This window comes from Panulirus ornatus, chromosome 9 (genome assembly GCF_036320965.1).
Source record: "Panulirus ornatus isolate Po-2019 chromosome 9, ASM3632096v1, whole genome shotgun sequence".
In the NCBI taxonomy this organism is placed as follows: domain Eukaryota; kingdom Metazoa; phylum Arthropoda; class Malacostraca; order Decapoda; family Palinuridae; genus Panulirus; species Panulirus ornatus.
The window spans coordinates 35,711,154-35,731,996 of NC_092232.1; the positions used below are offsets into that span (position 1 = coordinate 35,711,154).

General features: G+C 38.0%; 1 protein-coding gene across 1 annotated transcript in view; it reads left to right on the forward strand.

Annotated features, from left to right (window-relative positions):
* LOC139750336 (uncharacterized) overlaps nt 1-20,843 on the forward strand; it is a 224,672-nt gene that overhangs the window by 158,200 nt on the left and 45,629 nt on the right. Inside the window, exon 13 of the mRNA XM_071665015.1 lies at nt 15,292-15,440. Coding sequence (XP_071521116.1) covers nt 15,292-15,440 — 149 coding nt within the window. The remainder of the gene's footprint in view (nt 1-15,291; nt 15,441-20,843) is intronic.

A 20,843-nucleotide genomic window follows, 5' to 3' on the forward strand; every position in this document is an offset into this window, starting at 1 on the left:
TCAACAAGAAAAAATAACTAGAATAGATTTAAGAAAAGTTGAAGAATTTTTGAAGGGATCAGAAAAACCTGACTCAGTAATATGGAATGGTGACTTTCACTTTCATTTTATTGAATGTTGGGACAAAGGAGTACCTTATGGATGCTGATGCAATTACAAAGAATAGCATTAGGAATCAGAAGATGAAAGAGAATAGATCCAAAGACTAATTGATATATGTGATTCATTCAGCATTTTGCAGGTGAACCAAAGACTGACAAGAGGGAGCAGTACAATGAATTTGTTTTTACAAAGAATATGGCACTGTTTTCGGATATTGAAGTGAATAATTCAAGTTTGCTAGATGATGATATCGTTGAAATGATTAAAATATATGAAATGAAAGCAAAAGATTTTGACAACAGAATTAGTCAGTGGGAACATTTGGTGGTAGGATCCTCTGCAAATGCTGTGCCAAGTTGCCCTCTGCCAGTGGCCAGTTTAGGGTAAAGCACTAAAGATTAAGAAGTGGCACTGGTGTTCACTAGTTACAGAGACTATTGCTGTGACTACCCCCATTAGGGAGGTCCAGTTGGGAACAGGCATCAAAGATACAGATAGATAGAAAGATTGTGAATATGATACAGCAATAGTAAAAGACTGGGTTGATTCAGCAACAGTGAAAGACAGTGGGTTAGGTGTTATAGATTTTCACCTCAACAGTTCAGACAAGAAAAAGATAATTTTGAAGATTATAAGTCACAGAACAGAATGGGGTCTTCAGAAGCAATAACCTGGTACACAATTTTGAAGATTATAATCACAGGATGGAATGAGGTCTTCAGAAACAATAATCTAGCAACAAAGAAGTATTGAGTGAATACCAAAGAAAAAAAGTACAAAATTGAAAATAATTAGAGATTATTGAATTTAGATGCACCATTTTAGACATGCAAATCTCTTAAAAGAATATTAATTTTATCTTCAAAAGGATAAACAAAAGGTAGCATGTGTAGTATGCCAAAAATGTTATTCCAGAGGTATGGGGCATTTACACTCCTACCAAGTTGCCCTCCTCATTCGTGGAACAGTCATCAAGTTTATAGACCATCAGATTGCTTATGTAACAAATTACATTTACATGAATGGGATAAATAGTACTGTACCAGCCTAAAAATACCTATGATGAGTTAGGGCTATCATACAGCACTCACCACTTGTCTTGCTTATAGGATAATGCTATTTCTATCAACTGTTGCTTCTCTACTCACCGGATATTTTGCTCGTTTATAATTCTGTTTTTCTCATCAGCTACTTCTTTGGCATAGTTAACTATTAAAGGTTTTTCCAGTACTGTCTTGAACCAAACCTTAAGAATGATCTTCCTTTGAATATTTGTGTAGTCACTTCATTTATGTTAATTAGTTCTGACATTGTATTGCATAAGCATTTCAGTTTCTTGCTAGGCATTCACATATTTTCATCTGGTTATATTTTCAGTATGTTCTCAAGCATTGTATCTTGTTTAATGATTCTGTGTCTTTTTATCTGAGTTACTTTTAAGTTTAAGACATTTCTCTTTATGCTTTGTAGAATGTAGAGTTCAAGTTCTTTCAGTTTTGTGTTATATACTCCATTCTATCAATTTTGCATAGGGATTTTTTTTCTTTAGTCTCTGATTTATTTTAATCCATTCTCCTCTTTGTAGACTAGACCATACATCATAATATAACACACGTATATTGATTTGATAATGTTTTCCTATCAACATGATCCTTAAATTCAGGTTTTTCTGTGTATCTGTCCATCAATCTGATGCCCTTTCCCTTTGGGAAAACCTTTAAGGGAGTAGCCCCAGAAAAAGTCTCCATAACTGATGAACTCCAGTACCACTTCTTAACCTTTAGTGCCTCACCCTTAGCAGGCCACTAGCAGAGGGCAACTCCAGTGCAGTGTTTTCAAAGGCTTCCACTTTATGTTCATAACTTTTCCTTCTACAAAATGTTAACTTAAATGTGCCAGCCTACAACTACTACTACCTAATGCTACCAACTAATGTTCTTACCTGCTGCTTCTACCTAATGCTTCTGTCTAATGTTCCTTCCTGCTGCTTCTACCTAATGCTCCTGTCTAATGCTCCAGTCTGTTACTTATATCTATTGCTCCTACCATTTTGCCAAAAGGCAGGGCTAATGCATAGTGCTAAGTGCAGGAAAATCTAGTTTTGAGTAATGAGCTGTTTGCATTAAGTGTTGTCAGGTATTATATGTGCCAAAGGAGAGACTGTATGTTTGGGGACAATGCCAGTAGCCCTTGTGTGGGTGAAGTAGAATAACAAAAATTGTCATATCCTTGACATTTACTTCACTTTTTATTTCATTTCCTACAGGCACTCTGTACAAGGTGGTGAAATACTGTTAATTGTTCCTTGACTTATTTCCTTAACTTTCTCATTAAATTTCCCCTCCATAAAAAGGAGGCTCCATTCACAGACAAAAGTCCACCTCAGGGCTGGGCCTTAAGTGAAGTATAGAGAGGTTAGTGGAAGGGGAAAAAAGAAGGGACAAAGGAAGTTGTTTACAAATTTTGGAGAATGTGAAAAAAACTGTCTTTAAATATGTGCCATGTCATAGTTATTGGGAAAGACATGAGAGGGTAGAAAGTTCCAAAGATTCGAGGTGTAGAGAAATAAACTTAACAAAACAGCCCACCCTTGAGTGTCTAGAACTCTGCTGATTTTCTTGGTCTTCTTATTTTACTCTTACATCATCTGCAAAACACCTAACTACACTCTCTTATGTACATTGTCTGTCTCTCATATTGGGGTTACAATGAGTATTAAAGCTGTTAACATTCCTTGCAGGACACCCAAAATAATATTTTTTCTTTTTTATACATTGGAAGCTCTGGTAACAGACAAAAGTCCACATCAAGGCCACTTATTAAATGAAATATAGAGAGGTTAGTAGAAGGGAAAAAGAAAAGGCAAGGGAGAGTATTTATGAATTTTTAAGGAAATAAAAGCCCTGTATTTTGAAATGAGCCAGGTCATAGTTATTGGGAAAGACATGAGAGGGTAGAAAGTTCCAAAGATTCGAGGTGTAGAGAAATAAACTTAACAAAACAGCCCACCTTGAGTGTCTAGAACTCTGCTGATTTTCTTGGTCTTCTTATTTTACTCTTACATCATCTGCAAAACACCTAACTACACTCTCTTATGTACATTGTCTGTCTCTCATATTGGGGTTACAATGAGTATTAAAGCTGTTAACATTCCTTGCAGGACACCCAAAAATAATATTTTTTCTTTTTATACATTGGAAGCTCTGGTAACAGACAAAAGTCCACATCAAGGCCACTTATTAAATGAAATATAGAGAGGTTAGTGGAAGGGAAAAAGAAAAGGCAAGGGAGAGTATTTATGAATTTTTAAGGAAATAAAAGCCCTGTATTTTGAAATGAGCCAGGTCATAGTTATTGGGAAAGACATGAGAGGGTAGAAAGTTCCAAAGATTCGAGGTGTAGAGAAATAAACTTAACAAAACAGCCCACCTTGAGTGTCTAGAACTCTGCTGATTTTCTTGGTCTTCTTATTTTACTCTTACATCATCTGCAAAACACCTAACTACACTCTCTTATGTACATTGTCTGTCTCTCATATTGGGGTTACAATGAGTATTAAAGCTGTTAACATTCCTTGCAGGACACCCAAAAATAATATTTTTTCTTTTTATACATTGGAAGCTCTGGTAACAGACAAAAGTCCACATCAAGGCCACTTATTAAATGAAATATAGAGAGGTTAGTGGAAGGGAAAAAGAAAAGGCAAGGGAGAGTATTTATGAATTTTTAAGGAAATAAAAGCCCTGTATTTTGAAATGAGCCAGGTCATAGTTATTGGGAAAGACATGAGAGGGTAGAAAGTTCCAAAGATTCGAGGTGTAGAGAAATAAACTTAACAAAACAGCCCACCTTGAGTGTCTAGAACTCTGCTGATTTTCTTGGTCTTCTTATTTTACTCTTACATCATCTGCAAAACACCTAACTACACTCTCTTATGTACATTGTCTGTCTCTCATATTGGGGTTACAATGAGTATTAAAGCTGTTAACATTCCTTGCAGGACACCCAAAAATAATATTTTTTCTTTTTATACATTGGAAGCTCTGGTAACAGACAAAAGTCCACATCAAGGCCACTTATTAAATGAAATATAGAGAGGTTAGTAGAAGGGAAAAAGAAAAGGCAAGGGAGAGTATTTATGAATTTTTAAGGAAATAAAAGCCCTGTATTTTGAAATGAGCCAGGTCATAGTTATTGGGAAAGACATGAGAGGGTAGAAAGTTCCAAAGATTCGAGGTGTAGAGAAATAAACTTAACAAAACAGCCCACCTTGAGTGTCTAGAACTCTGCTGATTTTCTTGGTCTTCTTATTTTACTCTTACATCATCTGCAAAACACCTAACTACACTCTCTTATGTACATTGTCTGTCTCTCATATTGGGGTTACAATGAGTATTAAAGCTGTTAACATTCCTTGCAGGACACCCAAAAATAATATTTTTTCTTTTTATACATTGGAAGCTCTGGTAACAGACAAAAGTCCACATCAAGGCCACTTATTAAATGAAATATAGAGAGGTTAGTAGAAGGGAAAAAGAAAAGGCAAGGGAGAGTATTTATGAATTTTTAAGGAAATAAAAGCCCTGTATTTTGAAATGAGCCAGGTCATAGTTATTGGGAAAGACATGAGAGGGTAGAAAGTTCCAAAGATTCGAGGTGTAGAGAAATAAACTTAACAAAACAGCCCACCTTGAGTGTCTAGAACTCTGCTGATTTTCTTGGTCTTCTTATTTTACTCTTACATCATCTGCAAAACACCTAACTACACTCTCTTATGTACATTGTCTGTCTCTCATATTGGGGTTACAATGAGTATTAAAGCTGTTAACATTCCTTGCAGGACACCCAAAAATAATATTTTTTCTTTTTATACATTGGAAGCTCTGGTAACAGACAAAAGTCCACATCAAGGCCACTTATTAAATGAAATATAGAGAGGTTAGTGGAAGGGAAAAAGAAAAGGCAAGGGAGAGTATTTATGAATTTTTAAGGAAATAAAAGCCCTGTATTTTGAAATGAGCCAGGTCATAGTTATTGGGAAAGACATGAGAGGGTAGAAAGTTCCAAAGATTCGAGGTGTAGAGAAATAAACTTAACAAAACAGCCCACCTTGAGTGTCTAGAACTCTGCTGATTTTCTTGGTCTTCTTATTTTACTCTTACATCATCTGCAAAACACCTAACTACACTCTCTTATGTACATTGTCTGTCTCTCATATTGGGGTTACAATGAGTATTAAAGCTGTTAACATTCCTTGCAGGACACCCAAAAATAATATTTTTTCTTTTTATACATTGGAAGCTCTGGTAACAGACAAAAGTCCACATCAAGGCCACTTATTAAATGAAATATAGAGAGGTTAGTAGAAGGGAAAAAGAAAAGGCAAGGGAGAGTATTTATGAATTTTTAAGGAAATAAAAGCCCTGTATTTTGAAATGAGCCAGGTCATAGTTATTGGGAAAGACATGAGAGGGTAGAAAGTTCCAAAGATTCGAGGTGTAGAGAAATAAACTTAACAAAACAGCCCACCTTGAGTGTCTAGAACTCTGCTGATTTTCTTGGTCTTCTTATTTTACTCTTACATCATCTGCAAAACACCTAACTACACTCTCTTATGTACATTGTCTGTCTCTCATATTGGGGTTACAATGAGTATTAAAGCTGTTAACATTCCTTGCAGGACACCCAAAAATAATATTTTTTCTTTTTATACATTGGAAGCTCTGGTAACAGACAAAAGTCCACATCAAGGCCACTTATTAAATGAAATATAGAGAGGTTAGTAGAAGGGAAAAAGAAAAGGCAAGGGAGAGTATTTATGAATTTTTAAGGAAATAAAAGCCCTGTATTTTGAAATGAGCCAGGTCATAGTTATTGGGAAAGACATGAGAGGGTAGAAAGTTCCAAAGATTCGAGGTGTAGAGAAATAAACTTAACAAAACAGCCCACCTTGAGTGTCTAGAACTCTGCTGATTTTCTTGGTCTTCTTATTTTACTCTTACATCATCTGCAAAACACCTAACTACACTCTCTTATGTACATTGTCTGTCTCTCATATTGGGGTTACAATGAGTATTAAAGCTGTTAACATTCCTTGCAGGACACCCAAAAATAATATTTTTTCTTTTTATACATTGGAAGCTCTGGTAACAGACAAAAGTCCACATCAAGGCCACTTATTAAATGAAATATAGAGAGGTTAGTAGAAGGGAAAAAGAAAAGGCAAGGGAGAGTATTTATGAATTTTTAAGGAAATAAAAGCCCTGTATTTTGAAATGAGCCAGGTCATAGTTATTGGGAAAGACATGAGAGGGTAGAAAGTTCCAAAGATTCGAGGTGTAGAGAAATAAACTTAACAAAACAGCCCACCTTGAGTGTCTAGAACTCTGCTGATTTTCTTGGTCTTCTTATTTTACTCTTACATCATCTGCAAAACACCTAACTACACTCTCTTATGTACATTGTCTGTCTCTCATATTGGGGTTACAATGAGTATTAAAGCTGTTAACATTCCTTGCAGGACACCCAAAAATAATATTTTTTCTTTTTATACATTGGAAGCTCTGGTAACAGACAAAAGTCCACATCAAGGCCACTTATTAAATGAAATATAGAGAGGTTAGTAGAAGGGAAAAAGAAAAGGCAAGGGAGAGTATTTATGAATTTTTAAGGAAATAAAAGCCCTGTATTTTGAAATGAGCCAGGTCATAGTTATTGGGAAAGACATGAGAGGGTAGAAAGTTCCAAAGATTCGAGGTGTAGAGAAATAAACTTAACAAAACAGCCCACCTTGAGTGTCTAGAACTCTGCTGATTTTCTTGGTCTTCTTATTTTACTCTTACATCATCTGCAAAACACCTAACTACACTCTCTTATGTACATTGTCTGTCTCTCATATTGGGGTTACAATGAGTATTAAAGCTGTTAACATTCCTTGCAGGACACCCAAAAATAATATTTTTTCTTTTTATACATTGGAAGCTCTGGTAACAGACAAAAGTCCACATCAAGGCCACTTATTAAATGAAATATAGAGAGGTTAGTGGAAGGGGAAAAAAGAAGGGACAAAGAAGTTGTTTACAAATTTTGGAGAATGTGAAAAAACTGTCTTTAAATATGTGCCATGTCATAGTTATTGGGAAAGACATGAGAGGGTAGAAAGTTCCAAAGATTCGAGGTGTAGAGAAATAAACTTAACAAAACAGCCCACCTTGAGTGTCTAGAACTCTGCTGATTTTCTTGGTCTTCTTATTTTACTCTTACATCATCTGCAAAACACCTAACTACACTCTCTTATGTACATTGTCTGTCTCTCATATTGGGGTTACAATGAGTATTAAAGCTGTTAACATTCCTTGCAGGACACCCAAAAATAATATTTTTTCTTTTTATACATTGGAAGCTCTGGTAACAGACAAAAGTCCACATCAAGGCCACTTATTAAATGAAATATAGAGAGGTTAGTGGAAGGGAAAAAGAAAAGGCAAGGGAGAGTATTTATGAATTTTTAAGGAAATAAAAGCCCTGTATTTTGAAATGAGCCAGGTCATAGTTATTGGGAAAGACATGAGAGGGTAGAAAGTTCCAAAGATTCGAGGTGTAGAGAAATAAACTTAACAAAACAGCCCACCTTGAGTGTCTAGAACTCTGCTGATTTTCTTGGTCTTCTTATTTTACTCTTACATCATCTGCAAAACACCTAACTACACTCTCTTATGTACATTGTCTGTCTCTCATATTGGGGTTACAATGAGTATTAAAGCTGTTAACATTCCTTGCAGGACACCCAAAAATAATATTTTTTCTTTTTATACATTGGAAGCTCTGGTAACAGACAAAAGTCCACATCAAGGCCACTTATTAAATGAAATATAGAGAGGTTAGTAGAAGGGAAAAAGAAAAGGCAAGGGAGAGTATTTATGAATTTTTAAGGAAATAAAAGCCCTGTATTTTGAAATGAGCCAGGTCATAGTTATTGGGAAAGACATGAGAGGGTAGAAAGTTCCAAAGATTCGAGGTGTAGAGAAATAAACTTAACAAAACAGCCCACCTTGAGTGTCTAGAACTCTGCTGATTTTCTTGGTCTTCTTATTTTACTCTTACATCATCTGCAAAACACCTAACTACACTCTCTTATGTACATTGTCTGTCTCTCATATTGGGGTTACAATGAGTATTAAAGCTGTTAACATTCCTTGCAGGACACCCAAAAATAATATTTTTTCTTTTTATACATTGGAAGCTCTGGTAACAGACAAAAGTCCACCTCAGGGCTGGGCCTTAAGTGAAGTATAGAGAGGTTAGTAGAAGGGAAAAAGAAAAGGCAAGGGAGAGTATTTATGAATTTTTAAGGAAATAAAAGCCCTGTATTTTGAAATGAGCCAGGTCATAGTTATTGGGAAAGACATGAGAGGGTAGAAAGTTCCAAAGATTCGAGGTGTAGAGAAATAAACTTAACAAAACAGCCCACCTTGAGTGTCTAGAACTCTGCTGATTTTCTTGGTCTTCTTATTTTACTCTTACATCATCTGCAAAACACCTAACTACACTCTCTTATGTACATTGTCTGTCTCTCATATTGGGGTTACAATGAGTATTAAAGCTGTTAACATTCCTTGCAGGACACCCAAAAATAATATTTTTTCTTTTTATACATTGGAAGCTCTGGTAACAGACAAAAGTCCACATCAAGGCCACTTATTAAATGAAATATAGAGAGGTTAGTGGAAGGGAAAAAGAAAAGGCAAGGGAGAGTATTTATGAATTTTTAAGGAAATAAAAGCCCTGTATTTTGAAATGAGCCAGGTCATAGTTATTGGGAAAGACATGAGAGGGTAGAAAGTTCCAAAGATTCGAGGTGTAGAGAAATAAACTTAACAAAACAGCCCACCTTGAGTGTCTAGAACTCTGCTGATTTTCTTGGTCTTCTTATTTTACTCTTACATCATCTGCAAAACACCTAACTACACTCTCTTATGTACATTGTCTGTCTCTCATATTGGGGTTACAATGAGTATTAAAGCTGTTAACATTCCTTGCAGGACACCCAAAAATAATATTTTTTCTTTTTATACATTGGAAGCTCTGGTAACAGACAAAAGTCCACCTCAGGGCTGGGCCTTAAGTGAAGTATAGAGAGGTTAGTGGAAGGGAAAAAGAAAAGGCAAGGGAGAGTATTTATGAATTTTTAAGGAAATAAAAGCCCTGTATTTTGAAATGAGCCAGGTCATAGTTATTGGGAAAGACATGAGAGGGTAGAAAGTTCCAAAGATTCGAGGTGTAGAGAAATAAACTTAACAAAACAGCCCACCTTGAGTGTCTAGAACTCTGCTGATTTTCTTGGTCTTCTTATTTTACTCTTACATCATCTGCAAAACACCTAACTACACTCTCTTATGTACATTGTCTGTCTCTCATATTGGGGTTACAATGAGTATTAAAGCTGTTAACATTCCTTGCAGGACACCCAAAAATAATATTTTTTCTTTTTATACATTGGAAGCTCTGGTAACAGACAAAAGTCCACCTCAGGGCCACTTATTAAATGAAATATAGAGAGGTTAGTAGAAGGGAAAAAGAAAAGGCAAGGGAGAGTATTTATGAATTTTTAAGGAAATAAAAGCCCTGTATTTTGAAATGAGCCAGGTCATAGTTATTGGGAAAGACATGAGAGGGTAGAAAGTTCCAAAGATTCGAGGTGTAGAGAAATAAACTTAACAAAACAGCCCACCTTGAGTGTCTAGAACTCTGCTGATTTTCTTGGTCTTCTTATTTTACTCTTACATCATCTGCAAAACACCTAACTACACTCTCTTATGTACATTGTCTGTCTCTCATATTGGGGTTACAATGAGTATTAAAGCTGTTAACATTCCTTGCAGGACACCCAAAAATAATATTTTTTCTTTTTATACATTGGAAGCTCTGGTAACAGACAAAAGTCCACCTCAGGGCTGGGCCTTAAGTGAAGTATAGAGAGGTTAGTGGAAGGGAAAAAGAAAAGGCAAGGGAGAGTATTTATGAATTTTTAAGGAAATAAAAGCCCTGTATTTTGAAATGAGCCAGGTCATAGTTATTGGGAAAGACATGAGAGGGTAGAAAGTTCCAAAGATTCGAGGTGTAGAGAAATAAACTTAACAAAACAGCCCACCTTGAGTGTCTAGAACTCTGCTGATTTTCTTGGTCTTCTTATTTTACTCTTACATCATCTGCAAAACACCTAACTACACTCTCTTATGTACATTGTCTGTCTCTCATATTGGGGTTACAATGAGTATTAAAGCTGTTAACATTCCTTGCAGGACACCCAAAAATAATATTTTTTCTTTTTATACATTGGAAGCTCTGGTAACAGACAAAAGTCCACCTCAGGGCTGGGCCTTAAGTGAAGTATAGAGAGGTTAGTGGAAGGGAAAAAGAAAAGGCAAGGGAGAGTATTTATGAATTTTTAAGGAAATAAAAGCCCTGTATTTTGAAATGAGCCAGGTCATAGTTATTGGGAAAGACATGAGAGGGTAGAAAGTTCCAAAGATTCGAGGTGTAGAGAAATAAACTTAACAAAACAGCCCACCTTGAGTGTCTAGAACTCTGCTGATTTTCTTGGTCTTCTTATTTTACTCTTACATCATCTGCAAAACACCTAACTACACTCTCTTATGTACATTGTCTGTCTCTCATATTGGGGTTACAATGAGTATTAAAGCTGTTAACATTCCTTGCAGGACACCCAAAAATAATATTTTTTCTTTTTATACATTGGAAGCTCTGGTAACAGACAAAAGTCCACATCAAGGCCACTTATTAAATGAAATATAGAGAGGTTAGTGGAAGGGAAAAAGAAAAGGCAAGGGAGAGTATTTATGAATTTTTAAGGAAATAAAAGCCCTGTATTTTGAAATGAGCCAGGTCATAGTTATTGGGAAAGACATGAGAGGGTAGAAAGTTCCAAAGATTCGAGGTGTAGAGAAATAAACTTAACAAAACAGCCCACCTTGAGTGTCTAGAACTCTGCTGATTTTCTTGGTCTTCTTATTTTACTCTTACATCATCTGCAAAACACCTAACTACACTCTCTTATGTACATTGTCTGTCTCTCATATTGGGGTTACAATGAGTATTAAAGCTGTTAACATTCCTTGCAGGACACCCAAAAATAATATTTTTTCTTTTTATACATTGGAAGCTCTGGTAACAGACAAAAGTCCACCTCAGGGCTGGGCCTTAAGTGAAGTATAGAGAGGTTAGTAGAAGGGAAAAAGAAAAGGCAAGGGAGAGTATTTATGAATTTTTAAGGAAATAAAAGCCCTGTATTTTGAAATGAGCCAGGTCATAGTTATTGGGAAAGACATGAGAGGGTAGAAAGTTCCAAAGATTCGAGGTGTAGAGAAATAAACTTAACAAAACAGCCCACCTTGAGTGTCTAGAACTCTGCTGATTTTCTTGGTCTTCTTATTTTACTCTTACATCATCTGCAAAACACCTAACTACACTCTCTTATGTACATTGTCTGTCTCTCATATTGGGGTTACAATGAGTATTAAAGCTGTTAACATTCCTTGCAGGACACCCAAAAATAATATTTTTTCTTTTTATACATTGGAAGCTCTGGTAACAGACAAAAGTCCACATCAAGGCCACTTATTAAATGAAATATAGAGAGGTTAGTGGAAGGGAAAAAGAAAAGGCAAGGGAGAGTATTTATGAATTTTTAAGGAAATAAAAGCCCTGTATTTTGAAATGAGCCAGGTCATAGTTATTGGGAAAGACATGAGAGGGTAGAAAGTTCCAAAGATTCGAGGTGTAGAGAAATAAACTTAACAAAACAGCCCACCTTGAGTGTCTAGAACTCTGCTGATTTTCTTGGTCTTCTTATTTTACTCTTACATCATCTGCAAAACACCTAACTACACTCTCTTATGTACATTGTCTGTCTCTCATATTGGGGTTACAATGAGTATTAAAGCTGTTAACATTCCTTGCAGGACACCCAAAAATAATATTTTTTCTTTTTATACATTGGAAGCTCTGGTAACAGACAAAAGTCCACCTCAGGGCCACTTATTAAATGAAATATAGAGAGGTTAGTAGAAGGGAAAAAGAAAAGGCAAGGGAGAGTATTTATGAATTTTTAAGGAAATAAAAGCCCTGTATTTTGAAATGAGCCAGGTCATAGTTATTGGGAAAGACATGAGAGGGTAGAAAGTTCCAAAGATTCGAGGTGTAGAGAAATAAACTTAACAAAACAGCCCACCTTGAGTGTCTAGAACTCTGCTGATTTTCTTGGTCTTCTTATTTTACTCTTACATCATCTGCAAAACACCTAACTACACTCTCTTATGTACATTGTCTGTCTCTCATATTGGGGTTACAATGAGTATTAAAGCTGTTAACATTCCTTGCAGGACACCCAAAAATAATATTTTTTCTTTTTATACATTGGAAGCTCTGGTAACAGACAAAAGTCCACATCAAGGCCACTTATTAAATGAAATATAGAGAGGTTAGTAGAAGGGAAAAAGAAAAGGCAAGGGAGAGTATTTATGAATTTTTAAGGAAATAAAAGCCCTGTATTTTGAAATGAGCCAGGTCATAGTTATTGGGAAAGACATGAGAGGGTAGAAAGTTCCAAAGATTCGAGGTGTAGAGAAATAAACTTAACAAAACAGCCCACCTTGAGTGTCTAGAACTCTGCTGATTTTCTTGGTCTTCTTATTTTACTCTTACATCATCTGCAAAACACCTAACTACACTCTCTTATGTACATTGTCTGTCTCTCATATTGGGGTTACAATGAGTATTAAAGCTGTTAACATTCCTTGCAGGACACCCAAAAATAATATTTTTTCTTTTTATACATTGGAAGCTCTGGTAACAGACAAAAGTCCACCTCAGGGCTGGGCCTTAAGTGAAGTATAGAGAGGTTAGTGGAAGGGAAAAAGAAAAGGCAAGGGAGAGTATTTATGAATTTTTAAGGAAATAAAAGCCCTGTATTTTGAAATGAGCCAGGTCATAGTTATTGGGAAAGACATGAGAGGGTAGAAAGTTCCAAAGATTCGAGGTGTAGAGAAATAAACTTAACAAAACAGCCCACCTTGAGTGTCTAGAACTCTGCTGATTTTCTTGGTCTTCTTATTTTACTCTTACATCATCTGCAAAACACCTAACTACACTCTCTTATGTACATTGTCTGTCTCTCATATTGGGGTTACAATGAGTATTAAAGCTGTTAACATTCCTTGCAGGACACCCAAAAATAATATTTTTTCTTTTTATACATTGGAAGCTCTGGTAACAGACAAAAGTCCACATCAAGGCCACTTATTAAATGAAATATAGAGAGGTTAGTGGAAGGGAAAAAGAAAAGGCAAGGGAGAGTATTTATGAATTTTTAAGGAAATAAAAGCCCTGTATTTTGAAATGAGCCAGGTCATAGTTATTGGGAAAGACATGAGAGGGTAGAAAGTTCCAAAGATTCGAGGTGTAGAGAAATAAACTTAACAAAACAGCCCACCTCCCACTCTTCTCATGCCACAAGCATCTTTTGCGCAATCCATCACTGATTCCCTAAATACATCCCATTCCTCCCCCACTCCCCTTACTTCCATTGTTCTCACCTTTTTCCATTCTGTACACAGTCTCTCCTGATACTTCCTCACACAGGTCTCCTTCCCAAGCTCACTTACTCTCACCACCTTCTTCACCCAACATTCACTCCTCTTTTCTGAAAACCCATACTAATCTTCACCTTAGCCTCCACAAGATAATGATCAGACATCCCTCCAGTTGCACCTCTCAGCACATTAACATCCAAAAGTCTCTCTTTCGCACGCCTGTCAATTAACACGTAATCCAATAACGCTCTCTGGCCATCTCTTCACTTACATAAGTATACTTATGTAAGTTGGAGAGATGGCCAGAGAGCGTTATTGGATTACGTGTTAATTGACAGGCGCGTGAAAGAGAGACTTTTGGATGTTAATGTGCTGAGAGGTGCAACTGGAGGGATGTCTGATCATTATCTTGTTGGAGGCTAAGGTGAAGATTTGTATGGGTTTTCAGAATAGATGAGTGAATGTTGGGGTGAAGAGGATGGTGAAGGTGAGTGAGCTAGGGAAACAGGCTTCTATGTAGATTTCAAGAATGAGTTAGTGAAGATTGGTACAAGATGAGAGTAAATGAAACAAGGGAGTTGTTGAGAAGTGAAGAGTGTATAGAGAAGCGATGCGGATATATGCTATTTAATAGTGTGGTATGCAAAAGGTGGGAGATGGACGTATGAAAAGGGTAGCAAGATGAAAAAGTTAAGTTGTTAGTGAAGGAGAAAATAGAGATGTTCTTCTGGGAAAGGACAATGAATGATGGAGAGATGAACAAGAGAAAGAAGCAGGGGGCCAAGAGGAAATTGAGTGAGAAAATAATGGCAAAATTCAGGACTTATAACAAAATGTTTGGAAGGAGGTGAATAATGTGAGAACAAGAGAACAAATGGGAATATCAGTGAGGGGAGCAGATGTGGAAGTGGTAACAAGCAAAGGTGGGGGGTGTAAGCCTTATATCAGATAGTGTATCAAAGTAGCTTTAGTGGATGGGATTGTAGTTAAATTTTTCAAGAAAGGTGACAGTATTATTCATTGGTAAGTCAGGATTTTCTGTATGTGTATGACCCAAGGTGAGTTACCTGAGGGCTGGCAGAATTCCTGAGGACTCAAAATACCTGTGTAGTGCCATTATATAAAGGACAGAGGATAAAAATGAATGCTTGATTAAGTGAGGTGTAAGTCTGTTGAGTTATCCCTAGGGATAGGGGAGAGAGAATACCTCCTACATATTCCTTGTGTGTTGTAGAGTAAAAGAGGTGGGAGTTTGGGACTGGAAATCCTTCCCTCCAGTTTTTGCTTTACCAAAAGAAGGAACAGAGAAGAGGGTTAAGTGAGGATTTTTTCCTCTAAGGCTCAGTCCTCTGTTCTTGGCACTACCTTGCTAATGTGGGAAATGGCAAATAAGTACAAAAAAAAGTCTTGTGTATACCTGATAAGTTGCATGGGAAATTGGTGATTGAAAAGGATGGTGGCATGCACAGTGCATCAGATTAGGGAGATCAAAGTACATAAACACTCGCCTAAAATATGATAGATATTGATTTGCTTGTTAATCATTTCTAATATTGACATGTCTCTTGTTGATTTACAGCTTGTGAGGAAGCTGAAAATCGTGACCTTGAAGACAGATTGGAGCGAGAATTGCGCTTAGCTGAGGATGCAGCAGTGGCTACACAAAAGGAACTTTCCAGTTTGCAAACCTCAAATGCTGGATTTTGTACACAGATAACACAACTGAAGGTATACTTCTTATATAGGAATTAAAACAGCAACAGACCATTAGGTGCTTTTGTGGCTGTTTGTGATAGTGGAAGATATCAGAGACTCACAGATTAGTTTGGTAAAAGTTAGAAGGTATACAGATAACTTAAAAAAAAAACAAGAATAACTTGCAAATTATTAATGTAACTAAGGAGGGCAAGTAACGCAAGTCATGGACTTGAAGTGAAATTGTTCCATCTGTTGACAATTCTGTTAAAGAAAAAGCAGTTTGCCTTACATGAAGTAAACTTTTGCTGACGAGTTTATATCCATAACTGTAAGGTAACTCAGATGGAGTTAGTCTTAAGATTATCAAAGCCTTTTTTGATTTTGAATACTTGTATTAGATCATTCCTTAGCCCTCTCTTTTCGAATCTAAAGATTCAAGTCGTTTAATCTGCTCTTTTAGGAGTTGTTGCTGAGCCTGGAAATCATTTTGGTAGCTTGAAGCCGTACTCTCTCCATTCTTTGTCTTGTTTTAGATATTATATTTATTTATTATATACAGGGGTTGACGTGCTGTCAGTGGATTGAATCAGGGCATGTGAAGCGTCTGGGGTAAACCATGGAAAGCTGTGTAGGTATGTATATTTGCGTGTGTGGACGTGTGTATGTACATGTGTATGGGGGGGGTGGGCCATTTCTTTCGTCTGTTTCCTTGCGCAACCTCGCAAACGCGGGAGACAGCGACAAAGTATAAAAGAAAAAAATATATATATATATATATATATATATATATATATATATATATATATATATATATATATATATATATATATATATTCCTAAGAGTCCACGGGGACTCATAGGAATATCTTGATCACGCGCAAAATTGTGATCCTTTTAGATATCTGGGAGTGGATCTGGCAGCGGATGGAACCATGGAAGCGGAAGTGGATCATAGGGTGGGGGAGGGGGCGAAAATCCTGGGGGCCTTGAAGAATGTGTGGAAGTCGAGAACATTATCTCGGAAAGCAAAAATGGGTATGTTTGAAGGAATAGTGGTTCCAACAATGTTGTATGGTTGCGAGGCGTGGGCTATGGATAGAGTTGTGCGCAGGAGGATGGATGTGCTGGAAATGAGATGTTGGAGGACAATGTGTGGTGTGAGGTGGTTTGATCGAGTGAGTAACGTAAGGGTAAGAGAGATGTGTGGAAATAAAAAGAGCGTGGTTGAGAGAGCAGAAGAGGGTGTTTTGAAGTGGTTTGGGCACATGGAGAGGATGAGTGAGGAAAGATTGACCAAGAGGATATATGTGTCGGAGGTGGAGGGAACAAGGAGAAGAGGGAGACCAAATTGGAGGTGGAAAGATGGAGTGAAAAAGATTTTGTGTGATCGGGGCCTGAGCATGCAGGAGGGTGAAAGGAGGGCAAGGAATAGAGTGAATTGGAGCGATGTGGTATACCGGGGTTGACGTGCTGTCAGTGGATTGAAGCAGGGCATGTGAAGCGTCTGGGGTAAACCATGGAAAGCTGTGTAGGTATGTATATTTGCGTGTGTGGACGTATGTATATACATGTGTATGGGGGGGGGGTTGGGCCATTTCTTTCGTCTGTTTCCTTGCGCTACCTCGCAAACGCGGGAGACAGCGACAAAGTATAATAAAAAATAAAAATATAATTTATTTATTATACTTTGTCGGTCTCCCGCGTTTGCGAGGTAGCGCAAGGAAACAGACGAAAGAAATGGCCCAACCCCCCCCCCACCATACACATGTATATACATACGTCCACACACGCAAATATACATACCTACACAGCTTTCCATGGTTTACCCCAGACGCTTCACATGCCTTGATTCAATCCACTGACAGCACGTCAACCCCAGATACCACATCGCTCCAATTCACTCTATTCCTTGCCCTCCTTTCACCCTCCTGCATGTTCAGGCCCCGATCACACAAAATCTTTTTCACTCCATCTTTCCACCTCCAATTTGGTCTCCCTCTTCTCCTCGTTCCCTCCACCTCCGACACATATATCCTCTTGGTCAATCTTTCCTCACTCATTCTCTCCATGTGCCCAAACCACTTCAAAACACCCTCTTCTGCTCTCTCAACCACGCTCTTTTTATTTCCACACATCTCTCTTACCCTTACGTTACTCACTCGATCAAACCACCTCACACCACACATTGTCCTCAAACATCTCATTTCCAGCACATCCATCCTCCTGCGCACAACTCTATCCATAGCCCACGCCTCGCAACCATACAACATTGTTGGAACCACTATTCCTTCAAACATACCCATTTTTGCTTTCCGAGATAATGTTCTCGACTTCCACACATTCTTCAAGGCCCCCAGCATTTTCGCCCCCTCCCCCACCCTATGATCCACTTCCGCTTCCATGGTTCCATCCACTGCCAGATCCACTCCCAGATATCTAAAACACTTCACTTCCTCCAGTTTTTCTCCATTCAAACTCACCTCCCAATTGACTTGACCCTCAACCCTACTGTACCTAATAACCTTGCTCTTATTCACATTTACTCTTAACTTTCTTCTTCCACACACTTTACCAAACTCAGTCACCAGCTTCTGCAGTTTCTCACATGAATCAGCCACCAGCGCTGTATCATCAGCGAACAACAACTGACTCACTTCCCAAGCTCTCTCATCCCAACAGACTTCATACTTGCCCCTCTTTCCAAAACTCTTGCATTTACCTCCCTAACAACCCCATCCATAAACAAATTAAACAACCATGGAGACATCACACACCCCTGCCGCAAACCTACATTCACTGAGAACCAATCACTTTCCTCTCTTCCTACACGTACACATGCCTTACATCCTCGATAAAAACTTTTCACTGCTTCTAACAACTTTCCTCCCACACCATATATTCTTAATACCTTCCACAGAGCATCTCTATCAACTCTATCATATGCCTTCTCCAGATCCATAAATGCTACATACAAATCCATTTGCTTTTCTAAGTATTTCTCACATACATTCTTCAAAGCAAACACCTGATCCACACATCCTCTACCACTTCTGAAACCACACTGCTCTTCCCCAATCTGATGCTCTGTACATGCCTGCACCCTCTCAATCAATACCCTCCCATATAATTTACCAGGAATACTCAACAAACTTATACCTCTGTAATTTGAGCACTCACTCTTATCCCCTTTGCCTTTGTACAATGGCACTATGCACGCATTCCGCCAATCCTCAGGCACCTCACCATGAGTCATACATACATTAAATAACCTTACCAACCAGTCAACAATACAGTCACCCCCTTTTTTAATAAAGTCCACTGCAATACCATCCAAACCTGCTGCCTTGCCGGCTTTCATCTTCCGCAAAGCTTTCACTACCTCTTCTCTGTTTACCAAATCATTTTCCCTAACCCTCTCACTTTGCACACCACCTCGACCAAAACACCCTATATCTGCCACTCTATCATCAAACACATTCAACAAACCTTCAAAATACTCACTCCATCTCCTTCTCACATCACCACTACTTGTTATCACCTCCCCATTTGCGCCCTTCACTGAAGTTCCCATTTGCTCCCTTGTCTTACGCACTTTATTTACCTCCTTCCAGAACATCTTTTTATTCTCCCTAAAATTTAATGATACTCTCTCACCCCAACTCTCATTTGCCCTTTTTTTCACCTCTTGCACCTTTCTCTTAACCTCCTGTCTCTTTCTTTTATACATCTCCCACTCAATTGCATTTTTTCCCTGCAAAAATCGTCCAAATGCCTCTCTCTTCTCTTTCACTAATACTCTTACTTCTTCATCCCACCACTCACTACCCTTTCTAATCAACCCACCTCCCCCTCTTCTCATGCCACAAGCATCTTTTGCGCAATCCATCACTGATTCCCTAAATACATCCCATTCCTCCCCCACTCCCCTTACTTCCATTGTTCTCACCTTTTTCCATTCTGTACTCAGTCTCTCCTGGTACTTCCTCACACAGGTCTCCTTCCCAAGCTCACTTACTCTCACTACCCTCTTCACCCCAACATTCACTCCTCTTTTCTGAAAACCCATACAAATCTTCACCTTAGCCTCCACAAGATAATGATCAGACATCCCTCCAGTTGCACCTCTCAGCACATTAACATCCAAAAGTCTCTCTTTCGCACGCCTGTCAATTAACACGTAATCCAATAACGCTCTCTGGCCATCTCTCCTACTTACATAAGTATACTTATGTATATCTCGCTTTTTAAACCAGGTATTCCCAATCATCAGTCCTTTTTCAGCACATAAATCTACAAGCTCTTCACCATTTCCATTTACAACACTGAACACCCCATGTATACCAATTATTCCCTCAACTGCCACATTACTCGCCTTTGCATTCAAATCACCCATCACTATAACCCGGTCTCGTGCATCAAAACCACTAACACACTCATTCAGCTGCTCCCAAAACACTTGCCTCTCATGATCTTTCTTCTCATGCCCGGGTGCATATGCACCAATAATCACCCACCTCTCTCCATCAACTTTCAGTTTTACCCATATTAATCGAGAATTTACTTTCTTACATTCTATCACATACTCCCACAACTCCTGTTTCAGGAGTATTGCTACTCCTTCCCTTGCTCTTGTCCTCTCACTAACCCCTGACTTTACTCCCCAGACATTCCCAAACCACTCTTCCCCTTTACCCTTGAGCTTCGTTTCACTCAGAGCCAAAACATCCATGTTCCTTTCCTCAAACATACTACCTATCTCTCCTTTTTTCACATCTTGGTTACATCCACACACATTTAGGCACCCCACTCTGAGCCTTCGAGGAGGATGAGCACTCCCCGCGTGACTCCTTCTTCTGTTTCCCATTTTAGAAAGTTAAAAAAATACAAGGAGGGGAGGATTTCTGGCCCCCCGCTCCCGTCCCCTCTAGTCGCTTTCTACGACACGCGAGGAATACGTGGGAAGTATTCTTTCACCCCTATCCCCAGGGGATAATATACATATATATATACATATACACACACACACACATACACATACATACACACATATATACACACACACACACACACACACATACATATATATACATATGAAAAATGTTAGAAACAATTTAGAAAACTGAAACTTCTAGCTTGAAATGAATGAAAAAATGAATGTCACATAATGGTTCCACCTCTGGCTATGGAAAAAGGAAATGTATAATTTATTTACACAAACGTCAATAGCAGTTCTCATCAATTTAACCACTGTATCAATAAGCTTCAATGTCTAAGCTACATTTTTCTCCAATTTCACTATTTTCTTGTCAAAACACCATGTATGAAAACTATCACTCCAGTAACACAACTATAAACATTTACTTCCCCTTTAAAAAAAGTTCTGGGGAAGTCTGTCTCGATACACTGCGGGAAACTCTACCACCTGGCGAGGTT